The sequence below is a fragment of the Gallus gallus genome, chromosome 8 (assembly GCF_016699485.2).
Source record: "Gallus gallus isolate bGalGal1 chromosome 8, bGalGal1.mat.broiler.GRCg7b, whole genome shotgun sequence".
Lineage (NCBI taxonomy): Eukaryota > Metazoa > Chordata > Aves > Galliformes > Phasianidae > Gallus > Gallus gallus.
In genome coordinates this window covers 23,202,490-23,222,390 of record NC_052539.1, presented here as the reverse complement: position 1 = coordinate 23,222,390, position 19,901 = coordinate 23,202,490, and the positions used below count along the sequence as shown (strand labels likewise).

Sequence of the window (19,901 nt, the reverse complement as noted above, 5' to 3'; positions counted from 1 at the left end):
TGCTGGCACAAAGCAAAGAACAATATCCATGTTCCATCAGGACTTCTAATCCCATCAGAAAGCCCCCTTGGTGCACTATTTTAGACAGATATTTTAGTCACTGGCACAGGAATGTGGCTGTGTTTGAAAACTTGTGACTGTGGCTGTGGTATAGAAATATGTTGAGAATGAAGAGAAAAATAACCAGAGCAGTATGAACTGAAGGAAGAATTGACAAGGCTGCAAAAGCCAGGGGAAAACACAATGAAGAGGATGTAGCAGATCCTACAGAAAAATCTAGCTGTGTAGAACCATGTGAGTCTTGTTATGAGGTGTTGCACTGGAGCAGAAAATGTACATACCAGATAAGAAGACAGAGAGTAAAGTAATGTTTAAATTACAGCACTTTAGATGGAGAAAGATACGGTTTCACTTGCCTTGATTTTCAGGCTTGGAGTGTTTCACAAACAGGTCACTGGTCTCAGTGGTAACATTAATTTATTAGCTGTAAGTAAGCAAACACATCAATGTTTATGTAGCCATAAACAGTCCTGCCCATTTCCATTGCTTAGCATTGCACCCACACTTCCTATTTCAGTTAGCCACTCAGTTTGGAGTGTGCTCATCCCTCGTGTCTGTCCATGTATGCAAATACCAGTGACTCAAGGATGTGTGCCTGCACTTGTGACGCTGCCTGTCCCACGCCTAACCTCGCTTCTGTAGGCTTGCAGCCTGCACCGAGGACATGTGATGAAGGTTTTGTCTCAGGTTTGCATTAGTGAGACATGCACGGTCAGACCCAGCACTCCGTGTCTCTGGGGAAACACACACATAATTAGCCCCTCTGCACCACAGAACTCACTGCTGTATTTGCCACATGGTGGGCGTCACCCAGCGGGCCTGCAGCACACGTAGGAGCCCTGCCGTCCCCCAGGAAGCCTGACTGTATTTGCCATATGGTCGCACTCACCTGCTAGGGCGAGAGACAGACGGGCAACACACACACTCATAATGAAGCCCCCCACTGGGCTGCCCTAAAAAATGAGGGAAAAAAGTGGCCATAACTGCTCGCTAATCAGAGCGCTGTGTGGGCTCTGCTGTAGGGCGGGATGGTGGCACACCTCCGTCCCCAGCCCGGCCCGCCCGCGCAGCGAGGTGGGAGCGCCCCTCACGCACTGCCCTACAGCCCGCCGCTCCCTCACGCACAGCGGCCACATTCGCCGGTCTGGGAGACAGCGGCAGCGGCAGCCCAGCGACTGCAGCCCCCTCTCGGGCTGCCTCCGCGCCGAGATGACTTTTCCCGGGCGGGGGGCACCGTCAGCGCGGCGTCCATCCCCTCCCTTCCGTTCCCGCCGCGCCACGGCGGCTGCGCGCGGGCTGAGGGGGAGCGCAGGGCTCCCCTGGCGGTGACGTGCGTTGCCATGGTGACGCCCAGGCAGCGTCTCGCGCCGTGGGGGGGTGGGGGGGGGAGGCTGAGGGGATGACAACAAATATGGCGGAGAGGAGCAGGACGGCAGAGACGGGTCAGTGCCAGCCGCAGGCGCCTGGGCGGGGGGAGAGGGAAAAAGACCCCATCTCCAGGGGATGAAGGCGAGGGGCCTCCAGCAGGGAGGAGAAATCCTGCCTCGCTTGGAGTGCGGGGAACGGAGCTCTTCTCGCTGGGGAAAGGGAGGGAAGCTCTGAGGTGCAGAAGGGGCCCGGAGCAGGGATGGAGCTCCCTGCACGGGGAGATGCAAAGAGCGGAAAGTCCCATCCCCGGAGGGGCATCTTCCAGGGGCGAGGTGGCCGTGGGAGCAGGGAAAGAGGAAGGGCCGCGGGCTGGCTCAGGACCCAGGCGGGGACAGCTCCGGCTGCGGGGCTCTGTGGGGCAGTCAGCGCCGCGCGCGGGGAACGAAGCGGTGTCGTGAGGAGCGGAGCAAAGACTGGCGGGAGGGAGTGCCCTCACACAAGAAACCTTTCCCTGCTTTACCTAGAATGGGAAGTGAATAATACGTGAAGGCATAGGGTTGGAACTGAAGCCGCGCCACAGTGCTGCTGGCTCTGGGCTGACCTGCAGGTGCTGCCTGTCCTGTCCCTGGGTCTGTAAGAAGTGCTTCACTTATGGCATGTGCTGCCCTGCCAGGAGCTCAAGCCGAGGGGTGAAGTGGGATTGTCCCATTCAGACCCCTCTGGCAATAGCACTGGCTGTGTGTGTGTGAAGATAAGTTTGTGGATGAAACTCAAGTTCTGGGCTTCTTCATGTGAGGTATGGATGGTCTAGGTACAGGGGTCTCTCCTGTTGGAACAACACAGTGAAGGTCTTTTCCACCTCACAAAAGCTCCCAAACTAACTTATGAAAATTTATCAACACTGTGAGGATGAAACAAAGGTTATGACAGCTTTTCTGAGTATTTAATAGCCCACAACATCATACACATGAATTTCCTAGATTCCTGGACCAAAAGCTCATTTTCATTGCCTGCTGTGCTGCTGTGCATGTGCTTTTCTCCCTCAGAAGTGGCTCCATATGTATGGAAGATGCATTGTCCATAGAACTGACTTTGGATTTTGGGACCACTCAAGGTGAAATAAAGTGAAAAGTATGTGAAATGCTCTTGTCCTCTGAAAAACAATACTGCGAGGGCTGTATCTGAATAGACTGGCCTAAGGTTCTTGAACTCCCAGTCTGTTTCATGCCTACTCTTTATGAACCCCTGAAAGAGCATTGAGAAGTTTCTTATACTTTAAGCTTTCCATGGAGCAGGTGATTTGTTTCATCTGCTGTGCAACACTGTGCTAAACACAGCTGATCCGCTCTGACCGCACCATGAAATGGAACGCATCTCCAGTGGCCATTTGACTTTGTCAGCTTTTCTGCAAACTTCATCCACCTATGCCTATGTGCTTGCCAGCAACTTTCTATATAACATGGTACAACTTGATCACTATTTCTGGAGTATTGCATAAAGTTACATTTACATTGTGTTACCTGCTGTATCCTTTAAATCTATATCTTTACAATATTTGGTTTTTGTTTTTAACTCTGTCATGTCCATTTCAGCTGGGTAATCCATCATTTCCTTGTAAATGCACTGGTTCCATGAGCTTGTGCTGAAATCAAGTTCTGTTGCATGCTCCTGGTACATGTTCATTTCAATTTTTCAGTGCCTGTCTGGCCATTTTGTAGCTCTAATTTGCAGGCCCCTTCCTGTCTGGATTACTAGCTGAGTAACTTCAATGCAAAAAGCTACAAAAATAGGAAAAAGTCCTACATTTTCACGGGCCTTGTGGAAACTGAATGAAACAGACTTGTGCTCTTGGCCCATTTATTTAGAGAGGGCATAGATGGTAGGCTCTGGAAGAAGTTTCTGTCTCCCCCCACACTTAGTTTAGGTTTCTGACACTGATGTCATATACTGTAGGTAGGGAATGTCCTTGTTCATGGCACGTCCTACTTTGTATGTCATCATACTCTGTCAGATTTGGGCCATTCTTGAGGAGATCTGAGTCTAGCCCTGGAACCTGCATTTCACACACATTTAAATTTTTCTGTGTGGTTGGACTGGATGATCTCTGAGGTCTTTTACAACATTCGTGATTCTATGATTCTGTGATTCTATGGTTTGCACAGAGAAAAAAAGCTATCAAAGGACAAGGTTGTTCAAACTATTTAAGTTGATTTTGCCAGTGTGACTATGTTGCACTTGCTGTTACAGGTTTTTGCAAATGTTTCTGTTCCTGAGTCAGAAGACACAAATAATAGCTGTCTTATCTTCCCTTATTGAAATATTGTTCTTTCTAATTTTCAAATGAGAAAACTGCCGTACAGGAAGACTGAAGGTAACTTACCTATGCTTTATAGCAGCACAGATCACTTGTTATGGAAGTGCTGTTATTCTCCTTGTTTGATTATACACATCTGAGGTGTTTTCAACCTGTCTAAATTTAGTTCTGAAACTATGCTGTGTCAAGAGGTTCTGTATATCAATTATACTTTATGGAAAACATACCTTTTTATCATGTAAGAATTTTGTATTTCAGTTTTATTTGTATTTCCTTATTCTTTGCCACAGGAAATTAAATGTTAATTGTTCATACACTGGTCATTGTAGTTACTGCTTCTTTATAAAATCTTTTAATATTTTAATTCTTTTTTTCCCCGTGTAGAACATTTTTGTTTCTGTAGTAGATTTTGCACATTTGTAAGCCTTTTTTTTTTTTTTCCTCATGAGGAGGAGGATGAGGACACTCAACTTTCTACAAAGATCAAAATAAAGACTGCCTTCAACCCTTCTTACACTGTCATACTTAGCATTATTTTTTAGATCATAGCTTAAGCCAATCTGTGTGTTACAAATGAGACTGAGATTTCACACAGAAGGTAGATTACTTCACATCTGTCTACTGCAGTGTTCATATTCTGCTACTGCGCACTTTGGACTAGGCAGACATTAAGGCAACCATTAAAATAGTTCCTGTTTCATATGTTTGGTTATATTCTTTTGGCTGGTTCCTCTGAACTTCCCAGATCAGCTTTCTGCAATAAGCCATAAGTTTGTCAGCTTCTGTGTTTAGGTTCTCCATGTCACAAGTTTGGAATGAAGTCTGAAGGAGAATGAAAAGAATTAAGACTAATGAGTTACTTCCAGGTGTTTCTTGGTTTGCCTTCTTAGGGATCTGCTCAACAGCCTTGATGTCTCACACCTTTAGAAATACGATATGTGGCAAGATGGCCGGTTCAGTTGAGTTTCTTCAAAAATCAGGTCAACATCATTCTTACTACTCAAATATGATTTTATTAATTGTCTGAGGAAGTTTCAAGAACAGGTCTGAGTGAGCACAGACTGCCTGCACTTGCTTATTTTTTAACCTGTAAACCAACTTCCATCAGTATTTGCATAATCATTTTATCTTTCTCATAAACTGGACATGAAGATCAAATGGAAGTATTTATCTGACTTTAACATGATAGTGCTGAGTTGCTGTTTTGAAGGAGAGCTTTTTATTATTCAAAGAATAATTATTCTTTGAAAAATATTTGACCACGTATGGTATGAATGCATTCTAGTATAAAGAACTTCCTGCTTTCTTTTAGGTGCCATTAGTTGTTAAATAAAGAGCTGAATTAAGTAAGACAATTAGTTTTATAGTCATTTTTTTTCCCCTTAAATATAAGCCTTATGGGAAACCAAACTCTCATTCTTTAGCTTTGTCATGAGGAAATTTAAAATAGGGTAAATTACCTAACTATTTTAACACAAGTACTCGTAGTCTTGGTCCTTAAAATAACGCCGAACGTCACTAGTATTTCTGCTCTCCTAGGCAAATTTAATTTCTTAAATTGAATTAGGCTTTCTTAAATTCTTTCTGAATGTTCACAATGTTCACATGTATATAAACAATAAAGCTCATTTCCTAATCTACACGACTATGTGGCTTTGCAGTTTACTAGTCTGTACGCATAGCTGAATCCCAGTGTTGGGGAAAAGAAGTGCATCTGCCTCCTGTATCCTCCCATCAGCAGGAAAAGGTTTCAAATCAGACAATTTGTAAGTGTATTGGGCCCAGACTTGCAGATGTTCCCACATGGTAAAGAGCTATTTGCAGTTGTTTATGAAATGCTGCAGTATGTATTTGTAAACAAATTCAAAATATGTTTTGTTCAACAAATATGTTTGCCAGAAGTTACTGACATCATGGATACTTAAGGCATATCAAAGTCATAGAAATGCTACAGAAAAGTTTATTAGTAAGTTTTAAGCACTCTAAGACCATTCTCTACTTTGCATTTTATTTACAGAGATGAATAATGGTTGCTACAGAAAAATAATATAATAATCATTAGAGTATATTACTGCTAGACTCGTACTCCCCCTATTTCCCACTTTTTAAGTTATCTAGTTGAAACAATCCCCACTGGAAGAATTTGCTGAAGAGGAGTTGCTAATATCTTTTTGGTGCTTATAGCTTTGATCATGTTCTGTTGCATAATTTGCCATATAAGGAAACCTGAGAAATATTAATGAAGCCTTTATACAGCCAGAAGATATAATTTCAGAAAAAGAAAGAGAAACAGCAATGTGTTGGGTATTCCAGTTGCCACCTCTTAATGGTTTACCATTTCCTAGCCATATTTCAAACACTTTTTTCTTTGACAGATAATCAAAGCTTTTGAAAGTTACTTACCTCAAGCCTCCCAACGTTTTTCTTTCAGAGAAGTTCAAAGCACCCTATTAATTATTAGCACATGTGAGATGAGGTTTTTGAATTTATAAAAAGTAAAATGAGACATATAGTGAATTTAAATAGGTTTTATGCTGAGATTTGTAAAACAAGTTTCTGCAAGTTTCTTCAGTGTTGCTGTCACTGTATTTGCAGGGATCTCATCCAAAAAACAAACAAAAAACCCAGTAAACAACCAAAGCCACACCACCTTCAGAATGAATTTATATGGCCTACACAACATTACTATTTTTTTTTAAAGTCCAGCTTAAGTTCATGAAGATAGCTTTTACCTTCCGCTTCCTGTGCTAAAAGGTTGCTGGCTTGATCTCCGTGTGGGGCCACTGACAGGACTGGGAAACTGAGCTGCAGTGCAAGCAGGATTACCTAACAGGATGCCTAACAACAATAGATGTTATCTGTCACAGAACTGGGCAACTTATCTAGCCTTTTCCTTCCTCCTGCCTAGGATACCACTATAACAGAACACACCAAACCTTGGATGAATCAAGTGCTACAAGACACGGGGAAGAATTTGGTACAGATGTTTACTGCTAGCATCATTCAGATCCAGCAGTGCTGCCACTGCTCAGCAGCAGTGCTGCAGGTTGCAAACGGGCTGTTTGCACCATGCTGCATCCCTCTAGTTTCTGGAGGGTTAATTGTACTGCCCTTTTCCAGAACTGTGTGATTCTATAGAAACCAGCTCAGGTTTCTCAAGTAATCCCCAAATGTAGTTGGCATGCAGAGCTTTGACACAGAATTGCTATGTTTAGTTTGCATTGTACCTGAGATAATAAGTCTTTCCAGCCTCAAGCTGTGTCTGCAATTAATCTATGATAGATGTAAACCAAATTACAAGTAACTGAGAATTGGCTATAGGTACACATTTACGTGCCCCATATCCCATGTCACGTTGTCTCAGTAACTCCTTATTTTCTTGACAATGCCACAGAGGGCAAGTTTGTCAACTAAGATCTTTGGAGTGCCATACTTTTTAACGTTAGAGTTCAAAATATGTTTGGTGGTTTTTTTTAATAGTAATTTTACAATTTGCGTGTCAAAATTGTTAGCACAACTCTTTGATGAGCAAAAAAACCCTCACATATGTATGTATATAGTAATGTGCTTTCGTGATTGATTCTAGTTTAGGCTAAATAATATATTAAGGTTAGAGATAACATTTATACAATGTGGGGCATACAGTTTCTAATGTATCCATCCCTATTCTTGCAGAATGGTTAACTGGCTAACTTCATAGATTTGTGGTGGCAAAAACCAACCATTAAGAAGAGTGTGTAGGTAGAAAATAGTTATCTTGAAATATTATTATTACATAAATAAGCTGACTTTATTTCATTTACTTGCTAATTCATGGAGCTATTTACTAAGCAGCAGCTCTCTCAGTCGTGAATGAGAACTGGCAAGATTTCGCTTTTATGTATTGTTTCATAATCACCTTGAAAAATGTGTTGAATTTCAGTCTCTTCAAAAGCAAGAGGAACATCAGTTCCTGTGAAACACTAGAGCAGAACAGCAGGAATCCATTCCAAAGAGAGCCCAACTGAATTCATTACAGGTCTGCTGATGTGTTTTCATTTGCAATAAGCAGTAAAGCTACTCTGCGATTACAGTAAACTTTAGAATAGGATAACACCTATCAAGTGGCTATCATATTTTCATGCATATAATGTGCACATGAGATAGCATACGCTTAATGAATGAAATATTCCTTAAATAACCTATACAAATTCAAAGTCAGTATGGTTACTTTAGGGGACCTGTCCATGTAAAATAGGATCATGAGATGAACTTGCCTGTGGACTGCTTACCTGTGCTTGCCGTCTGTAGTACCGCTGAATCACAGATGTTTTGTAACTACACAGAATAACACTATATCCAGCAGTTATTTTATTTCTAAGGAGTACAAATAGTTATTAATTTGATCATAGAGCTTTCTCTGTATAAGCCTTCGAGTTGGTAAATTTTGGTTTGTGTTCTGAATATTTGAAATAATTTGTATGCATTTCACATTCCTATAAATATTGTATCAATGTAGCATTTGCTCAGTTAAAAAACTGCTGAATATGGTGTATTAGTAGCGTTCTCAGTAGTGTTCCTGTTACTACATTGCTGATGCAAGGGACTTAATGGATCAAATTTGCTTTGCTGACACTTTTATGTTAGAAAACAGGAATTCTTAAACAACACTTAAACCTTTAGCTCTATAGTGGTTACACTTTGTGAGTAAAATAAAGCACCCTAATGATCTAATGATTTAAGTTGATATGAAATTCTAGATTATGTTGTAGTGTTTATTACCTAAAGAGTAATTTCAGCTATTTGTGTGGGCAGTGCTTGGGTGGAAGAAATCCTCAATGGCTTAAAAACAGTTGCCTTTTGGAATGGACTATTTCAGAAAGTAGAGGGAAAGACACTATTCTCAACTAAGAATTTAAAGGAATTGTTTCAATAAGTAATTATAATTATGGCAGTAATTAATAATTAATTTCAACAACCTTGGGGAAAAAAGTTATTCCAAAAGTAGTACTAAAATCCCCAAATTATTTTTGATGTATTCTAATTAAGAAAATTTTGACTTTGTAGTGAAGGAATCAAAATCTGTCTTGTGTGTCCAAGACTACTGTTGACTGACAGAAGACATGCCTTCTGCTAAACGAAAAGTAAACAAGCAGCAAGGATAAAACTATATCTTTAAATTATACACACTTGAGAGCCAAGGAAAAGTAGAACTTCAACCCAGAAAAAATGTAAAAATTATGTTGTGTAATACACAGGATGGAGATTGTCACTGAACTTACAAATGGCCCAACTTTCAGTTGTCACACTAAACCCTGGCAGTTGTAGCACTATGCGAGCATCTCTTTTCCAATCATCTGTGGAACACAGAGTGTTGAAGAGAAGGGCGATGTTATGCAAAGCTGCTGATGTGCTCCCCCATAGGATTTTTTACTTGGTGGAGCCACTGTGGAAGGCTATCTCCCACGGCCAAGGATCCATTGCCAGTGTAAAGATGTCAGTGGTTGAGTCAGGAACTGGATTTATGTCTCGTGACAATTAGACATGGTAATATTCAAATATTTTCTTTTCTTTGAACAAAGCCATCCACAACAATTACTGCAGCCACACAATAGACACCAAAATAAACCTAAATACCTCTAAAGAATGGATTAGGTGTAGTACCACATCTGATAGCTTTTGGGGAATACTTGGGAATTAGAGAAAAGCCAGATCCAAGCTAGAAGCCACAGCTGTATTGCCTTTGTACCAAACATCTCTCCCCTAATCTTTTGCTGGTCTAGAACTTGAATTCCTATGTAGTCTTCAACTGGCATTTCATCATCTCCCCTTATTCATATGTAGATCTAATTCTCTGAGTCATCTCTTATCTTCCAGAAAGGATGGACTTTCTCAAACAACTGCCTTCTTTTTGGATGTAGTCCTGAGGACTAGCTGAGTTCTGTGGCTATTATTTACTCCTTTCTCTGTTAGTGGGAGATATATGTGAAGTATCACACTTTTCCTTACAATTTATATGTTTTATGCTTTTATTTAGTCTGATTTTTGTTTAAACATGTATTGCTACTATAGCAACTGTAGCATCATGTGATACCTTTGATATTATCAAATGCCAAATACTTGTTAAAGAATAGATCAGTGTATCAGATGAAATTCACTGTTTCTTTCAATGTTTCAAAATAAACATAATTTTCAGTGAACATATGCAGCACTATTCATTTTTTTCAGCATTCTTTTTTCCTTTATGGTGATGACTGTTCTAGTGGAGAGGTTAGAAATTGTAAGTACAGTAAAAAGAGTAATGGATATTATTTTTTTTCTTGCTTTACTGCATTTGAAACACAACTTGCATCTTTTTTCTTCGTTTATATAGGAAAACTGTTCACACCTGATTGGATATTTTTGGTTTCACTAAAGAAATACAAAAATTTCATTTTCCATTTGCATCTGACAAGAATATATATCCATGGAGATTGTCCATGTTTAGATAATAGATAAATACTCTTGAAGTAAATAATGAAGTTACACTTTCAGGTTCAAGACTGGAAACAAATATTACCTATAAAACAAACAAAAAACCAAAAAAGTCATATTCTCTTTTGCTATAAACTCATAATACCAGTATCTACAAATGAGGGATCAATGTTCAAAGCCAGATGTTGTCTTTAGTTCAGTTTTCTTCACTTGGTTTCAGAAAGGAGGTATAAATGACCCTGGACTGATAATAGGATATCTATCTGGATCCTTTTTTTTTTTTTTAATTTTCTTTTTTGAATGGACTACATATTATAGATTTCTCATCATCTTTTCATGCTTAATCAGCCAGTAAGAAGATAACTTTATCATGGGCAAAGCACCTTTATGTACTTCTTTGTTTCTGTTTCCTTTTGGGCCTCCTACTGTCTGCTCAAAATGAGCACTCAAGCAAAATGTTCTTTGCAGTACTTCCAAGCCCTCTGTACAGGCTTCGTGTGAACATCTTCGCTGATTGTTGTACTTTGAAGTATTTGCAGATAAGAACAAGACTTTTTCCACTCTCAGCTTTGGTGCCATACCTCTGCTTAAGTATATCTGTTTGGACATGTATATTGAAAGAAGCATGAAGTATTTAGGTGTACTTGGCCTTCTGACCCAAAAGAAAAAGTTAATGGTGCATTAGCCAAGGAATTGCTTTTAGAAGGTTAAGAGGATCTGTTGCCTGGTAGCCTCTGTAGAAAAAGAAGCTTATTCAGTAGAAGTAAAAGCATACAAAAATGAAAAACAAGTAATGGCAATGCTTCCTTCTTATTTACACAACCTACCATACGCTTTTTCTACTTGTTAACATGAGCTGGCAGTTTATTTTCCCTGAGTAGTTTCAGAACCCTTGCAAAACTCAGAATTTACCTGGTAATCTCTGCAAAAATTGTGTTTGTCTTTATTTTGTATGTGTTCTTGGTTATGAATATCTTCTTAGTGTTGTGAGACAGTCTCTTGACAAGCAGTCTGTTGGTCAAACTGTGGGAGTAAAGTAATTGAAGTGACAATTACTGTAAAGATGCTACATTTCAAATTGTGTTTCTAAAAAACAATACAAGATGTTACTATTTTTTAGAACTAGACCAAGCTGTGAGAGAATGCAGTATTATGACAGTCTTCTTGTTCTGCTTGATCTGTAAAGCAGGCAGAGGTAACAATATGGGCACACAGTACCTGAAGATGAGACATCAAGCGTGGTTGGTACCATATTGGGTATTTTTTCCCAAAATTTTGGGATTTGTAGTCTTAATGTATTTTTTTCCTTTTCTCTTCTGATTACAGAGACAGTGAGTTGAGTAAATTTCAGATTGACAACACTATGCAGTGTATTTAGATTCTGAGGCTCATGCCCATTCCTTTCTTCAGAATGTGTGGTTGTAAAGACCAAAGCCAGTGGAATTGGAATTCCAAGTTTCTGACTGCTGCTGCCTGTAGAATTTTTAGGATAGCTATAGAGCGCTCAGAACTGGTAGCAGACATGAGTTCTACCAGTGTTGCAGAAGCTTAGGAACAAGGTTATGTGAATCTTTAATTAAAATATTCAAAGAAAAGTGGAACATTATGAACTATTAACAGTACAGATTTCTTGGAATTCCCCTATAAATGCAGATATAAAAGAATTTTGATAAAATTACACTGTTTGCAGTTTTCTGATTGGTGGAGAAGACACTGCTATTGGCATATCCTTCATAATAGTTTCTAGTACGAAACATAAATTGAACAAGATTCATCTATGAACTTGTTACATTCAGAAGCTATTAGGAGCTACTGTTGAACATCTGAGCAAATTTCTGTTTATTGCAAACTGTACTGAGCGTCCACATTCACTTCTTTGTATGGGTTTACAATAACTACGTTGCTCAAGGCTGATGGTAGTCTTTGCTACAATACTTGGAAACTCCTCTTGGCCTCTGGAGGATGAGAATCTGTTTATTAGATCTTTAAACAGTATAAGTTTTCATCATAATTGGCCAATATCTAGATAGGGAAAGTATGGTAGCTGGAAAGGTATGTTTTAAAATTCTGTAACAATTTTCCTCTATTTGGCATTAATCTAGCCACTAAGTTTCAGGAAGTCACTCAAAATAAAACAGTTTTCACAGTGCATATTTTAGACCTAGTGACTTGATATTGGTGTGTGTATGGTAACTATTGAGTCATGGCCTGAACCACTGATTGAGCACCTGGGGAAAGGACCCGGTCAGCCCTGGGAGCACAGGTGAAAGCAATTCAGCTGTGTGACTGGAAGGGCTGCAGCCTGGCTGCACCTCTCTTAGACCCCATTTAAGGGCTGACTGCCACTGGGGAAGGATCTCTGGTTGGAGATCCCTGCATTGGAATGTTTTTCCTGTGAGCCTAGACCTTTAAAGGCAGGTGAGCACATTTATTTATTCATTTATTTATTTTGAAATGCCATCTTATCTGTGCTGGTCCCTTTGCTGTTATACTCCTGTATTGCCCTTCTTCCATGTTAATCTTTCTGATTGTAGCAATGTATCATTCAGAATTTAATTTCTTTTCTGAGCAGAATCCAAAGTAGAATATTTGGGTTGTTCAAAACTGACTAGAAGAGCCAGCCTATACAAGATTTTTAATCAATAATTAAAAGTGAAGCAAGTTTGCTTGTTTTTCCTGTGTAGAACACTGGATTTCTTTATGTACTTTTTGTCTGTACAGAAGAGACGAAATTAAAACTAAAAATGGAGTATTTGGAAATTAATTTGTTTGTTCATCCTATTGTTAAGAGTGATAACTTAACAGCAGTAGTAGTTCACAATAGAGAACAACAGCAAGAAGCCTAATTTGGTCTTCATAACAGAATGAACTGAGAGGTGTCTTGATGACATTTATAATATTCAAAGAAACATGTTGATAAAGATCAGTTGCAGCTATTGGATCTTTTCATGTTATCATACATTTCCACTCACTTATCTTTGTTAGGTAGTAAGCCTGATAATAGGTATGATGTGGGTTTTGCAGGCAAAGTTTTGTATCTGTGCTCTCCTCTACTTAATGTAGCATAGGGATAGCTGCTTGCTGCTATCTCCGTGGGTTCTGAAGTTCATCACAGCTGGAAGTGGGTTCATTGTTTACCTGATGCAGGGAATAACTATTACTTACTTTCTCAAGAAGCTGCAGGGCTTTTTAGAGAATGTATCTAAATTTGCATGACGTTTACTATAGCTAATACTGTTTTCAGCTTTGCCTAAATTAAAAAAACTGTTTGCTTGACCCTTTGAACTTGAGAGTAGTAAGAAGCTTTGGAAGTTTCCAAAGTCTTCCTGCTAAGAATCATAGTTCCTTGTAACTGATTCTGTTTATTCTTGCTATTTTGATCTGAAGTTTATGCACTATGACAATAGTGATGAAAGTAGACACCCAAAGACACTGTCCAGATTGTATTTTAAAACCTTGCGTAGTGACTTACAGCAATTTCATATACCTACAGATTTTATTCTTCATAGAAAATTGCCATTGAAGTTTAATACTGTGGTATAAGTAAATCCTAGGGTTTTGCTGGAAACTCCAGGTGTTTAAGATATGAAGATTAGAATAAATATTTATCTAACCATTTTTCCAAAGAACAACTTGATCTTGAGAATATTGTGGTATGTTCTTCGGTTAATTCTCTTCTTCCCCTTTCATTTCCTTTGAGATTGAAGTGCTATTATCCTACCCAACAACATTTAGTTATGCATCTTTGCCATCATCTAGGAGCAACTACTTGGAGCTCCCCACTTGTGAAGGGGAGGGGTCTTACAGCACCATGTGATATGGTTCTCACTATCTAAAGATTATAATGTATTATGAGCAGCATTTGCTGCATCTGCTGAACAGGCAAGTGTGAAGCCATGTCTCCTCTCATAAAACAGCAGTGCAAGCTTGGATTAGGTGTTTACTTTATCAGGTAAGGAAGACAGGCCAGATGGGACATAATGTTGTTGTGTAGTATTGTCTGTCCCACAGTTGCCTTAATGTGGCAGTGTTGTTATCTTTCCTCATTTCATCTTTATCTAAGTGGCATTTCTGAGCAGTCTTTTATGAATTAGAAGAAGGTTAATGCTCACTTGAAAGTCTCAACTAAAAATTATAGCCAAGAGGAGTTCAGTCACCTTGCTGCTGTACTCAGCTGGTTCTCTGCCTCCTGTCTTTCACTTTGGTCCTTGACTACTCCAGCATTCTTGGGGGACATCTGCAGGTTTTCCTTGAATGTTGCTTTGTATTTTGGATTTGGTGTGTTGGATTGCAAATGATGTATTTGACTAACTGCTACAGATACATGGGGTCTCTTAATCAAAGTGGTGCTGAAATGCAACTTAGGAGATAGGTTTTTTTCTGTGGCTGCTGTTATGAATTAGATTGCCTAATTCAGTGGGATAAGTTGTATTGAGTGACATGATCGTGGCCATGCAGACATATGGATGCACTGTTCAGGTCTAGATCTGCCTCTGGTGTTACCGGTCTTTAAGCAAAATGTATCAGTAATGCTGCTAGGTTCTGCAGAGTAAGAAGCATGCCTGAAAATACTGTTAAGCAAATGATTCCACATTTAAAGAAAACAATTACTGGTAAATAGCTATCTATGGGTAATCATTCATTCTCAAACTAGTAACTTTGAGGTTACAATTGGTGATTTGGCTAAAAAATAATAACATGCAGTATTTCTCAATTTTTGTATTATGATGAAATAAGAGAAGTTCTAAATTCTCTGTTCTGTTACAGGACTTTTCAAAGGAAGTTTCAAATTTCTTCCCTGGAAGACTGCAGATTTATATGCCAAGTGTTGACATAGATGTTCATTTTTTTTAATCTGAATTTATATACCTCTGAAAATATGGGTGTATAATGGAAGGGCTGCCAGACCCTTTAGCTGTGGTGTCACTAACACACTGATGTAATTTGTTACCTCAGCTAAGGTGTTTTGCCTCAAGAGGTGGAATACATTTATGTATGGAAAGGTCACTTTTAATTAATAAGCTGTTTTCATCATTCAGGGCAATATGAATTGCTTGTAACATTTATGTGAAATAGTTTTCAATATAAAAATAAAACAAATTGAGCTTTATGTCACATTCATCATCGCCTATAACCCATTTAAATGTCAAAAAATCAGTGCAGACCAAAGTCTATTTCTAGAAGTCTCAATAGCCGTAATTCTTAGAGTGGAATAAGATATCATCCCATTATTCCATCATATGCCTTCTGCACATGAAGACAAAGTTCACTTCTAGTTTTCCCTAACACAGAATATAGTTGTTCTATTGTTAAATATTTTTGTCCAAACAGTAATTAATGAAGAAGATGAGCCAAGGTCGGAAGAATGAGCAGCTAATTATATTACTGTATATCTTTCATTAAAATGTATAAGGCAATACACAAATATTTTCTTCTACGTTTCTCAAATGAAGAAAAATCACTTTTTTGCATTCTTATTTAGAAACAGTTTTTGCACATGCTGTAATTTACTAGACAGTGGTATTTGACTGAGAGGAGAAGGTTTTCAATGTATACACTAATGGTGTATTCTGACAGAAGTCATGTGGTAGTGTAGAAAATGGCCTCATACATTCTTTATTTCAAAATAAAATATATCTTTGAAATTTTTCTTTGCTCAAGTTCTTTCTGAGCCCTGTTTGCTGAGAAAACAAAGTTTGCATGATCACCTCTCCATGAATATCTCTCTCTCTCTTAAGAACTTAGCATTTCCAAATGGGAGTGGGACTTAACTGTTTTCAGAGATTCTAAGTTTACAATAAGATGTATGAGAACAGGCAGTGGGATAGAGGAAAAAGATCACATTAATGCCCATAGGAATATGCTGTGATTGGTGTTTGGTTCTAGGGAGTCCATGCAAAGTATACATATTAGAGAGCTCCACTCAAACAAAGTAAATCCAGCTGAGGATTAAACTTCATTGCATGAGAGTTCCAACTGTAGAACATGGAAATGCAAGAAATCAGGCTGTGTGGTTTGTTAGAGAAGCTTTAATATACAATATTTTATCCAAATTCTTAAGTGAACTTTGAAATGAAAGAGCTCATTGACTGCTGTGAATTCCATATTATTTAGTGAAGTGCATCCACCTATTGTTTTTTTATACTCATGCTTTATTTCTACTTTTGCTGCAACAGGTAGTGTCATAGGAGGTGATGAAATCATAGCAGGGAATGTGAACAAGTACACTGTTCTCCCAACTGGTTATTCTGGACAACCTAAAAAAGGACATCTGGTATTTGATGCCTGTTTTGAAAGTGGTAAGCATTTTCAGTATTACTTTGTTACCAAACTGTCAAAGAAGTAACACACATCACTCATTTTGATCAAAAGTGCCTTAAAGTTTTCAATTAAATACTATTTTACTCGCTGATTTTCTTCAGAGTTTGACATAGAATCGGACTGCCCAAATGTAAGAGAGAATGTGAGTTTACTGCCTACAATATGCCTTTCATTGAGTCTTTTACTAAATGTAGATACATAAATGTTTTTTTCTAGTGTTATATGCCTTATTATACATACAGTATTTGTAAACAACTAATTGAAGATTCAGGATATTATGAATGTTATTAAAAAATAATTCTGAAGATTGTTGCAGAGTTTAACCTGACAAAGTAAGTACCAAGCCCATCCTTACATAGTTAAAAAAAATCTTATATTTGAAGACAACAAGTACACATTTATATTTCTTATTTGTGCTTCTTGTGGCTGATTTCTGTGTTGCTGAGATTGTTGCAAGTTCTGTCTCTGTCAATGGGAGCAGATTAACTTTTTAGGAAGCATTTCAAATTGAAAGAAACTATTTTTACAAGAGTTATAGTTAGTATACAAATTAAAATTATCTTTTTAATTATGTATGTTTATATGTTTGTGAAGGTATATGGATAATATATTGTCATGAAGACTTAAACTGAGCTACATGTTACATATATGCTTGTCTCCTGATTTTTAGCTTATATCTATTGTTACTGGCTTACAGACCTGTGGAGTGCTGTTAAACACCATATGTACAAAAGGCATTTGGCAAGATAAACTACAGTTTCCAGCATGGTTTATGTGAGAGATGCTAGTAATGCCAAAACTGCTAGAGTGTCATGTAAAATGAGGTTTTTATGAGGAGTTGCATGCCTCGGGGTAGAATGGTGACTGCCAGTTCCTGGATAAATATTAAACTGAGTTATTTAAATCCTTTGATTATTTTGTGTAAAGGGTGTAAATGACAGTTTACTACTAAAAAGTATCATTTCTAGTGTGTATCTCTGGAAGTTCTAACATTAACACATTTCTTAAAATATTTTGTATGCTATTTCATGAAAGTTATTGATTTATGAATCTTTAAGTCTGAAAAAAGTTCATGAAATTTGTCTGTTAGCCAAGTTAAGAGATTCAGTTTATTGTATGAAGCTGCTGTGCAGTGAAAGAAAGGATCAATTGCAGCCATGAAATTATATGTGAAGTAATGCAAAGAATGCCGTGGTGGTTCAATTGCAATTCTTGAACAATAGAATTTATTTTTAAAATAAAGCTCTGATGCAGTTCAAAGGTTCTGTTCTTAATTTGACAGTCATAGCATGTGGTACAGACAGATGCTATATGAAATACTGTTTGTTTACACTGTAGCATGATGAGTCTCCATTGCTTTGCAAATTCAGACACCTCCAAAATAGAATTAAGGAAAAAATTAATAACTTCATTTATTTTTGCATGATGATGTATTAGCAAGAATACTAATAATGTGTTTACTTAATTTGTAAGTTCACTTTATTGTTATGTCAGCCAAATAATTGTTTACAGTAACTTAATGGGTCAAAACAAATTAACTGATTACTGAATATTTGATCAAATTGTTATTAAGGCAACAGTCTATCCCCTACTATCAACTAAAGAGTATTATACAGCACTTCACAGAATCAAAGAATATTCTGACTTGGAAGGGACCCACGTGGATCATGAATTTCAACTCCTGGCTGCACACAGGACCACACTGAGAGCATTGGACTCCTTCAAGCTGGAGTTCAGCCTTTACATTCTATCTTTACATGCTATGTCATCTTGAAATATCTGGTTAATAGAACTGAAGATTCCCTTCTATACTTATTTTTCAATTGCTCTGATTTTTTTCTATTGCAGAAATGGAACACAACAGGGAGAATATTGAACTTGTAGAAAACAGGAAAAATATTAACACAAGTAAAAGAAATACTATTAATTATATTACATTTTTTTTGTAATGGCTGTCATTTTTAAGTAGTGTTGAGGAGTGTGGATTTGAGGCGGAGATGTTTTCATGTAGTTGGAAAAGCAATGCCCATTTTGCTGTTTAGAAGGACCCTGTTCTTATGAAATAGAAGAAATCACAATGTCTATTTCAGTTTGATTTTTATGTCCATTCTTTTATCAAAAAATAAAATATACTACTTTTACTACTCCTGACAGATGTTTATCTTCCCTTCTTGTTGAGACTTTTAGTGAGGAACATTTCAATACATAAGCAGAAACCCACTCTTATGGTGCTGATTGCTCATTATAAGTAACTTATTCTTTCAATGAGAGATGTTCTCACCAAAAATGCATTACCTCTTTTCCAGTACAATAGGTACAAAAAGATTATTCCTTTTTTGGCTTTGTGGAAAGCTGTTATCTTCCCTTTTCACTCCTTGGGTTAAATAATTGCTGTGTTTTCAATACTTCCTCACTGGCCAGATTTTCCAAATTTCCTATTGTTCTTTATTTCCTCTGGACCACTTTCAGCCATTCTTGATGTGCGGTGAACCTAGATGAACATGATACTCAGATATGCTGATGCCAATACCTTGTAGACTATTGCATGATATGCCTTGCAATCTATTTACTTCTATGTGACTCAGTCCAATCTTATGCATGATAGCATGGCACTACTGACTTTTATTAAATTTGTGATCCTTTATACTCTCCACATCCTTTTCAGATGAGCTAGCTAACCGAATTGTAGCTTGCACTTAACTTATTCTAGATGAATTTAACAGTAGTGAAAGAATATTTACTGTTAGAAAAAAAATAAATAATTGAAAAGGAAGAATAGAGGTTGAATCATTTATCTTATAAATAACAGATGGAGGAGTAAAACAGAGAGAATATAATCAACTTGCAAATATCTAAGGAATTTGAATTTGTGTTCCCATAGTTCAAGCTAATGTTCTAACAACTGGAATCTTCATTGTTGTCTTTATTAATATTTAAGAATGAGTCCAATAGAAACTTCACATTCACTCTTCATTAGCATAAAAGAGGAAAATTTAGGTTTCTTTGTGTCCTTTGTCATGATGTAATTTTTGGGTGCTGATTTTCCCAGGAGACATGAGTTAGTTTTGGGATGGGATAGGAACACAACTATCTCTGCATTGACATTTACTACCTTTTTAATAAATTCTTATTTGAAATGTATGATTTTGGGTCAGTTATAGTTTCTTTTTGCTATTATTCATTAAAACATTATCAAACTATCCTGCAGCAACAGAGTGCTCTGTAAGTGTTTCTCTTATCCTTTGCTCTGGAAAAACTGAGAATATTACAAAAAAAATGCTTCTAGGAAAGGGTTGTCTTCCACCCTTCTATACGAAGAAGTCCTTCCTAACTGTGTCAGGCCCAAATTTTGATCTTCTTCAGGGAATCTGGCACTTTAACATCT

General features: G+C 37.8%; 1 protein-coding gene across 6 annotated transcripts in view; it reads left to right on the top strand.

The window, feature by feature from the left end:
* Window positions 1-1,443: 1,443 nt before the first annotated feature.
* BEND5 (BEN domain containing 5) overlaps window positions 1,444-19,901 on the top strand; it is an 840,137-nt gene continuing 821,679 nt past the window's right edge. For 5 of the 6 annotated variants that reach the window (XM_001235270.7, XM_046944499.1, XM_015291230.4 and 2 more), the window contains exons 1-2: window positions 1,444-1,502; window positions 16,372-16,494. In XM_001235270.7, coding sequence (XP_001235271.5) covers window positions 1,460-1,502; window positions 16,372-16,494 — 166 coding nt within the window. In that variant the 5' untranslated portion in view covers window positions 1,444-1,459. The remainder of the gene's footprint in view (window positions 1,503-16,371; window positions 16,495-19,901) is intronic. The other variant, XM_046944497.1, reaches the window with a different exon arrangement.